Source organism: Ruditapes philippinarum, unplaced genomic scaffold (genome assembly GCF_026571515.1).
Source record: "Ruditapes philippinarum isolate M1 unplaced genomic scaffold, ASM2657151v2 ctg9936_1_1_1_1, whole genome shotgun sequence".
Taxonomy (NCBI): domain Eukaryota; kingdom Metazoa; phylum Mollusca; class Bivalvia; order Venerida; family Veneridae; genus Ruditapes; species Ruditapes philippinarum.
The window spans coordinates 22,342-32,229 of record NW_026861325.1 but is presented as its reverse complement, the minus strand read 5'-3'; the positions used below and the strand labels follow the sequence as shown (position 1 = coordinate 32,229).

Sequence of the window (9,888 nt, the reverse complement as noted above, 5' to 3'; positions counted from 1 at the left end):
GAATCTTGGACAAACTTTTCTTTTGCAGTTTTCATTAATTGATTTTTTATTCCAGAAGTTCAAGCACTTATAAATACAATGTCATGTACTCTCAAAAATTACTTGAAAACTACTCGAGGACTGCAACATATATATTACTCAGAAATTTTAAGTATTGGTATCAAATCCAAGCTGTGGAGGACTTCTGGCAGAGTGAGTGTACTCAAGTACTGAAACTCAGTAGTCTACCCATGCAATAATTGCATGATTAAATATATTATTATTGTTGCGTATATTCTATAGGTTATTCCAGTATGGATGTAGGCTAGCATGGGGAAGATTACAACACAAAGATAAGAAGGAGTTACTACAGACAATCAAGAATGTTGAGTCAATGCTTAGTATGACCAGGAAATGTTAGTATAAACTTTTATACATAGATAACATGCTAAAATTGATCATTTATGAATTATTATCAATAAATCTTTGCTCTAGAACAGTTATTGGAATACGTACATGTTCCAGGATTAATTTTGATAATTATGCTCAATTTTATTTTCAATTAATTATGTAAATGCCTGAAACAAAGGATAGTATTAAGTTGCAAAGTTATTAAGAATAGAAATTCAACAAAGTTAATTCTTATGTTTGACTTAAAAATCTTTTGTGACAGAACATTTGCATGGGGTAAATGACAGTATTTTAAGAATAACAAGTACTGTAGACTTTAAATAGCACATAACTTTATATTATTAAATATTTATCTGTGGACCATATTTTTTTTTCTCCAGTTTTTCTCATCTCTTATTGCTCTAATCATTTGTAACTGCTGGTTATGGTTCCCCACTTACAAGGGGTAAAGTGGTGGATAGAGGAGAATATTCACTTTATGTTTTAGTGGGGCGGGAAATAAGGTCTCTGCTGTCAAAATAGTGCAAATTGTGATACAAGCATGAAACTTTCAGGAAATTATCTTTAGACCATGTAGATTTCAAAAGTGAAGTGGGCCCAAAAATATCTCTGCTCATTCAAGATGGCCGCCATTTTCAAGATGGCCGCCATATAAATTTGATGTACATAATAGATCATTCATTCCAATTTTTTGTACAGACCTGAAACTTATACCAAAGCATGCATATAGTTTCCCCTTTTCAAAAAATTAAATCTTTAAGCAATTTCTCTTGCATATTTCTTCAGAATCCAAGATGGCGTCCAATATGGCTGCCAATTTTAATGAAAACTGATATATCTCTTTTGTAGTATAATTGTTTGCACACGGTATGCGTATTTCCATATAAAATTGTGAAATATATTAGAAAAAAAATCAAATTTTAGGTTAACCACATTGTTAGTCATGTTTTTAGTTTTTTGTACAAAGAAAAATCTTTAAAAAAATCAAAGAAAAAGTGCAATTTTTTTCATTTTTCTCTAACATGGTTTTCTAGGTCTATGTACAAAATTCTAAAAGTTACATAGTTTCTTAAAGTGTATTTGATATTCAATCAACACTATGTTTTATTGTATAATTGTAACAAAAACAAACAAAAATGTGAAGGTTTTATACTAATTAAAAGTGGGTGGGGTAAATTTATCAGACAACTGTAGTACAAAATAACGTTTTTTAAGAATTCTTATGCAAATATTCACTGTAAAAGTATTTTATTGTATTAAGGTATTTTTGTTTTCCTTCAGGTCTAGAGGGTGTACTAAAATATCAATAAATGCAGATTCAATCATATGTATACATTCAGTTAGTAAATGTGTTTGCATGATATAAGTTGTTTCAATAGTCATAATATAACTTGATAATTGTACAGAAAGAAGACTGAATATTCATCAACGAACCATATGTTAGATAAAATCATGCCTGGACCTTAGTGAAATGTTATCTAGTTATGAATACAATTATTTCCTGCACAATTTAGTCTTGCTAAAAGTTTGTAACAGAATGATTCAAAGTTATATTTACTTGCACATCATTGTAACCCGAAGTATAATTGAATAAGTACCGTCCATTTCTAATAACTTATGTAGACATGATATTTTCAAAAGAAACAAAAATTTACGCGACTGATACATCATATTATCTAATGACTAGGTGTGCTAAAATAGGTATCAATAAAACCGCTTGACCCACATAACAAACATAGCTTATACTTTGGAATATAAACTAAATGTATTCCTACTTTATTTTCCCCCATAAAACAAGACAGCATTGTTGACCCTAGATCACGCGCCTAAGACCCACTGCTGGAAAAGGTCTATAATTCTTTTATACTGAAGAATGCTAAAATCATATAAGGAGTATCTTTTTTTCACCAGTCATGATTTAAAGAATATTGTCCAATAACTAGGCTCTCAGAACTACAAGAAGACTCATATAACTATATTCAAATAAGAGTCCATGTAAACTAAGTGATTTTGACCCTATGCCAATAGTTTATAATCTTTATATAGCATCACAATGTTATGATATACGATATTTTCTCTTCTCTGCGCACATAGTTTCGGAGAAGAATTTTAATATATAAGTCAATGTAAACTAAGTGACAGGCAAAGCCATTTTGGACTGCAGGAACATGATTTAAAGGCCCTCACGAGGAACACAGTTTTTAAAGACTTGTGTAGGGAATCACATTGAAGTTGTTTTGTTGTTGTTGATGTTATTAAAAAAAAATCAACAAACAAACTGAAATGCCTAGAGCTTAAATAGTCAAAATATAACCTTGCCAAGTAAAGAAGACCTCTCTAAAAGTTACATTAAACACTTTTGTATCATTAAGTGTACATGCAACATAAAAAATCTTCTCAAAAATCAAAATGCATAGAGCACAGGTACTAAGCTGGCATGTAGCACCACCTTGGGTCTGTATTAACACATTTAATGAATCATGCTCATAGAGCCACCTGGGTTCACAGACTTGTATAGGAAAACACATTAAAAACATCTAGTGTTAAACTTCATTGACTTGAAATAAGATATTTGGGATGTAGACTGATATAACATGCATAAATTTGTATGATGCTACTGCAGTGTAAAATGATTTTGCAATGGTATCACTTAATTTACAAAGACTACCGTAATAAATCTGTTTTCTCTTAACCTACACTATCCGACGCATATACATTAATCATGTATCATCATAATTATGTTATTATAATGATATATCATGGACAACATGGTCCAAATTTACCAAACACAGAAGGTCTTTAAGTTTATATGGACTCGTATATAGATATTGTTATTAAAGTTCTCTCGTGTGAAATAAAAAATTGAAACCAGATATTGAGCATGTTTCTTTAAAAGCAACCGGATTCAATTATGACACAAATCATGTGTGTTTTGACAAAATTGACGCTCCCAAAATGATCTTGTTACCTTTTTTCCAACAATGATCTTAGGTGAGTGATCCAGGGTCATCATTATCCTCTTATTGAAAGAAAAAAATAAGATATGATTACTTTAGGATTTAAATACTAGTACACTTAGTTTGTATCTTAACTTTTCAAAAAGTTGCATGCAGGCCAGGCCATATCATTAATATATATGTTTCACATCACATACATTTTGTTGGCTTTTAAGCCATGTTTATATTATAAATATAAAATTGTGGAGGAGTCAAAATATGCGTTTATGGACTACTTTTATACTTTACATTCAAGTACATGTTTGCTATTTTAAGCACGTTTAGTTGATTTTTAGCTCGACTTTTCTATGAAAAGGGGAGCTATCCTACTCGCCCCGGCGTCGGCGTCGGCGTTGGCGTCACACCTTGGTTAAGTTTTTCGTACCACCCCACTTTATTTCAGAAGTATTACAAGTATGGCTTTGAAACTTACCATACTTGTTCACCATCATAACCTCCATCTACAGACAAGAGTACATAACTCTGTCAAGGTTTTTGACAGAATTATGGCCCTTTTTTGACTTAGAAAGTGTATTGAGCTTGGTTAAGTTTTTTGTACCACCTCACTTTATTTCAAAACCATTGGAGGTATTGCTTTGAAACTGACCATACTTGTTTACCATCACGACCTTCATCAACAGACAAGAGGACATAACTCTGTCAAGGTTTTTGACAGAATTATGCCCCTTTTTGACTTAGAAAATACATTGAATATGGGTAAAATCCACTTATTGCCTTAACCCAATTCAGTAAAATAATTCTTCACTAAATATCTTAATGCTCATGGCCATTGTTCACTTTAAAAATACAGAGATTCTTGTATTGCCTTTTACTGCAAAAACTTTTTTTATTGGCAAGCAATAAAAAAGTCGAGCGCGCTGTCTTACGGACAGCTCTTGTTTGTCTTCTTATATGTCTTTACGATTAACAATTAATATATGATATCAAATATATTGAAACAAGAATTATCATGCAACCAAATTTAATAACTGAATGTATACACATGTTTGTATGTGCATTTCTTGCTCACCCACCAAATGACCCGAAGGAAGACAAAAATACTTTCATCCAATAAAAAGTACTTTTTAAGTTGGAACATTTGCATAAGAATTCAAAAAAGTAAAGAATTATAAAAGTAAAAAGGCAAAGAAATAGAATGAACTTAGCTATGCAGATTTTCTGTTGTTTTTTCTTTCACAATTATCATATAAAATTACCCCACCCACTTTCACAAAATATAAAACCTACAGATTAAATGCTTTTCTTACATTCTTCACAATAAACACATGATATTAATGGAATGTCAAATACAGTTTAAGATATAAAGTAACTTTTTTAACTTTGTACATTACTTTAGAAAATCATATTTGAAAAATATGAAAAAAATGGAACATATTTTTAGACAAAAACTTTTAAAATGTTTACTTTTATTGAGATTAACATATAATTTGATTATCTCTGATATGTTTAAACACTTTTTTTATCATAATAAACATAATTTGTGCAACAAATTATACTATAAAAATGATATAACAGTTTTGCACAAAATCGACGGCCATATTGGACGCCATCTTGGATTTGCAAGAAGTATGAAAGAGAAATTTTGTGATATTTAATTTTTTGAAAAGGAGAAATTATATGTATGCTTTTGGTGTGAGTTAAAGGTCTGTACAAAAATTGGAATGAATGAGCTAGAATGTACGCAAATTTATATGGCGGCCATTTTGAAAATGGCGGCCATCTTGAATGAGCAGAGATATTTTTGGGCCCACTTCACTTTTGAAATCTTTATGGTCTAAAGATGATTTCCTGAAAGTTTCATGCTTGTATCACAATTTGCACTATTTTTCAATTTCCCGCCCCACTATTTATGCTGTGTTTTATTTTATTGGTATAGTAGTGAAGTATATCATAATATATGACATTGTCTGACTTTAACTTGCATATTTGAAATTACTTAACAGGTCAGTTTTTCATAAGGACCCCATTATTTTGCAAGTATGATGATGCAATTAAGTTACTGGTTTTTATTCCTCTTAGAAGGTATGAAAATATTAAATGTTATACATCTATATATTTTCAGTATTGCGATTTGGAAAGAGTTTGGATTTTCTTCAAGGAGCTCTAAAGAGTATCCATATAAAAGATACAGTCCTCAGATTGACTTTAACTCTGTCAAAGATCAACCAAGCTTTCTATCTCCTCTTTGATCATATCCTATGGTTTAACTCAGTTGGTGCCATAAAAGTAGACCGAGAGTACTGGGGAAAAATTTCAGCTAGGTTCTATTTGGCTACGCTCTTATTGAACTCTATTCGTGACTTGTATGGAATTTACTGCGTTATACAGGAAGAGCTTACTGTAAGAAAGAAACTGTCTTCAAGCAGGTACAAGAATGGCGACACAAATTATCAGTCTCTTAATCGTAGACCTGCGACCATGTTAGAAATAACACAACAAAATATCCCTCTTGTTCTAGATACTGTAAAAAATTTCTTTGACTTACCAATTCCATTATGTACCCTGAAGTACATGCAGTTATCGGCAACAAAACAAGGTATTTTTGGACTTATATCCTCAGTTGTAGCTGTGGCAACTGTCTGGAACCCAAATCTTAAAATAGTGCCATCATAAAAGTCCAATAACTTCTCAAATATATAACTATCTGAGAGATTCCTATGCTGTCATTCCATGTCATGACCCCCTTATACATGATTGGTTAACCTTTTTTGTTAAGGTCAATTTTCTCAGAAACTATCAATTAAGTATCAAAGCTATTCAGTTCAAACATGGTATACTTGTTCACTACCAAAATGTGACATGATCTCAACAGGGTAGATAATCCATATAATGTATAATTCTTTGAGTTATTCCCCTTTTTGACTTAGATTTTTTTTCTCCAGAAAGTATCAAAGTTACTCACTTTAAACTTTCACTTGTTCACTTTCAAAACAAAAGGGCAAAAATGATAAAGTTATGTTCCTTTTTGACTTGGAAATTTTTTTTCCTGGTAAATTTCTTTTTATCAAAGGTATTTAATTCAAGGTTGTTTTTACAAAACAATTTTTCCTTTTTCACTTAAAATATTTTGTTTTTGTCAAACACCATCAAAGATATTCTCTTCAAACTCTTAAAATACTTGTTCACAAAAATGGGAGATAAGTCCGCTAAGAACAATTGCAGAAAAATGGCACCTTTCCGAATGAGAAAAATGGAGTCTGCTGTCTGCAGACAGGTCTTGATATGAAGTTGAAGTACTTGATGCAAAATGTGATAAATTAGTTAGATTATAATTATACTTTGTTATAAGATATGATTGCTTTTAATAAACATGTTTTAGATTATTTATCGTTTGGTAGAATTGTTAAGCATATCATTTGCAATACAACAATAGTTTGAAATAGTTTATGATTCTGGTGCGGGTTATAGCATTGTGCTTTAAATTTCTTGTCATTGTTACCTCCCTTAGATTGTAAACAAGGTAAAATTTATTCTAGAGAAAGATAAAAAATAAATCCTGGACTTGACTTATTCTGTTTATTATGATATGTGAAAGTAACAGTGTACATGTATAGTACTGAATTTAAAGGACACTGTAATTTCAAGTTTATTTAATTGTAAAGGCAAGTTATCTTAAAAAAAGATTAATTGTAATATTATAATTGTCAAATTTGATCGACTCTGTAAAAGAAATTGTTCAAATATTCAAAGAATATTGTTCCAAAATTATTGCTCAAGAAAAAAGAGGTATTCATTTCTGCTTTCATTATATATTCAGGAGATATGCATTATACACATAGACTAGTAATACTGCTAGTTAATTAAATGTTTAATTAGAAATTTATACCTGGCATGTTGCATATAACATTTACATATACACATAATATATATTTTAATTAATTTATGTATATTAATTCCATCACCTTGTTGCAGTAAAAGGTTAACTCCTATTGTTCAAAAAATAGGAGACAGTTAGTCTATTACTGCACTAAGGTGACAAATTTTTATTGATGTTTTTGTAACTATGTTTGTAGAATAATTTATTCCAATTAATTTTATAGCCGCATACATGTAATACTATATATTTTAATTTAAAATACAGCTTTAAATTCTGTTGGGCCGAGATTGAAAAGGTGTGTTTTTTAATAGAAGTGTTTTCATAGTTTTAATTGCTTTATTGCATACCTGAATATATTCTGCAACATATACTGCTTATATAATATGAACAATTGATACTGGGTGAAAAGAAAATCTATATTTCATGAGAGTATAATTAGGTATGCAGGTATTGACAGAACTTATTTCATTACTTTGTTGTTGAATATGTAGACATAATACAATTATGTTAGTTACAATTAAAAGATTTTTGTTAATTAACATTATAATATTAAGCTAGAATCTGGTCAATTGTTTGCTTGAAACAATGTAAACCGTAACACAAATATTTAGTAAATTTTAGAATTTCTTATACTGTATTTGTGGATTATTTTAGAACAGTGAAACTGTGAACTTGATGATTTTTAGCTAGTCTGTTCGGAAGATAAAGTTGAGCTGTAATGATAAACACTTTATTGTTGTGCAAAAACTTAAATGTAATTTACAAGTCAGTGTAGCATGTTCTTAATGAACGTTACTCAGACACATATTAGATCTGGGAAAATCATGAAATAGTTTTAAGTTTTTGTTAAACACTGATGACTTTGTATTTTTTTTTTATTATAATTATATATATCAAATATAACATGAATAAAATTGTTTTTAATAGACATGAAAATAAATGAGCAAGACACATTAACTGGTAATGTTATATATAATGTATATTTAATGATTATCCTGTTTGAAGGTGGAGGCTATATGATAATTGATCAATCCAGGTACATCAAAGTGCTCCACCTTTGTAAGATTCCACCAAGATATTTCTCTCACCCTTAGTTTGGGTGTAATACTGACACTTACATGGGTAGCAAAATCAATTGCCAAGGTTGTTCCACAGCCTGTACAGACAAGTGGAAATATTCAAAAATTTACTGTTTAAATATCATTCAGACAAGTTTAGAAAATTAATGCTTTAGATAACAAGAGGGCCATGATGGCCCTGAGGTCGCTCACCTGTATATAGGCCCCCCCCCACCCCCGGGCCAATTTTTACCCAAGGGCTTTTATTTGTTTATTTGAACAGACTTGGTAGACACACATAAGAAGATGTTTCATGCTAAACATCTAAGTTCTAGCTCATTGGGTTTTTTAAAAGAAGATTTTTAAAGTTTTTACTATACACATATAGTTAAAAACAATGACACCCCTGGGGCAGGGCCAGTTTTGACCCCCTGGCTTTTATTTGAACAAACTTTGTAGATATTTACTTAAAGATGTTTCATGCTTAATATCTAAACTCTAGCTATTTGGGTTTTTTCAAAGAAGATTTTTAAGTTTTTGCTATACACATATAAGGAAAATCAATGACCCCCCCCCGGGCGGGGCCAGTTTTGACCCCAGGGCTTTTATTTGACCATACTTGGTAGACACCCATTAGAACATGTTTCATGCTAAATATCTTAGCTCTAGCTCTTTGAGTTCTTTAAAAGAAGATTTTTTAAGTTTTTACTATATGCATATAGGGAAAATCAATGACCCCCTGGGGCGGGGCCAATTTTGACCCCAGGGCTTTTAGTTGAACAAACTTGGTAGACACTCATTAGAAGATGTTTCATGCTAAAAATCTTAGCTCTAGCTCTTTGGGTTCTTTAAAAGAAGATTTTTTAAGTTTTTACTATATGCATATAGGGAAAATCTATGACCCCTGGGGCGGGGTCAATTTTGACCCCAGGGCTTTTATTTGAACAAACTTGGTAGACATTCACTAGAAGATGTTTCATGCCAAATATCTTAGCTCTAGCTCTTATGGTTCTTTAAAAGAAGATTTTTTAAGTTTTTACTATATGCATATAGGGAAAATCAATGACCCCCCGGGGTTGGGCAAATTTTGACCACAGGGCTTTAATTTGAACAAACTTGGTAGACACTCACTAGAAGATGTTTCATGCCAAATATCTTAGCTCTAGCTCTTTGGGTTCTTTAAAAGAAGATTTTTTAAGTTTTTACTATATGCATATAGGGAAAATCAATGACCCCCTGGGGCGGGGCCAATTTTGACCCCAGGGCTTTTATTTGAACAAACTTGGTAGACATTCACTAGAAGATGATTCATGCTTAATATCTAATCTCTAGCTCTTACGGTTCTTTAAAAGGAGATTTTTTAAGTTTTTACTATATGCATATAGGGAAAATCAATGACCCCCCCCCCCCGGGGCGGGGCCAATTTTGACCCCAGGGTCTATTTGAACAAACTTGGTAGACACTCACTAAAAGATGTTTCATGCCAAATATCTTAGCTCTAGCTCTTAGGGTTCTTTAAAAGAAGATTTTTTTAAAGTTTTTACTATATGCATATAGGGAAAATCAATGACCCCCTGGGGCGGGGCCAATTTTGACCCCAGGGCTT

General features: G+C 31.4%; 1 protein-coding gene across 1 annotated transcript; it reads left to right on the top strand.

The window, feature by feature from the left end:
* The first annotated feature begins 261 nt into the window (after positions 1-261).
* Positions 262-6,094, top strand: LOC132715261 (peroxisomal membrane protein 11B-like). The gene is made up of 2 exons (XM_060698251.1): positions 262-395; positions 5,470-6,094. Exons 1-2 carry the CDS (start codon positions 374-376, stop codon positions 6,018-6,020), a joined length of 573 nt encoding a protein of 190 aa, XP_060554234.1. The 5' UTR covers positions 262-373; the 3' UTR covers positions 6,021-6,094.
* The last annotated feature ends 3,794 nt before the right edge of the window (positions 6,095-9,888 follow it).

Coding starts and splice junctions, on each gene's coding strand:
- LOC132715261 (XM_060698251.1), top strand. CDS start 374: ATGCTTAGTATGACCAGGAAAT. Junction 396..5,469: donor GCTTAGTATGACCAGGAAAT/GTTAGTATAAAC, acceptor ATATATTTTCAG/TATTGCGATTTGGAAAGAGT.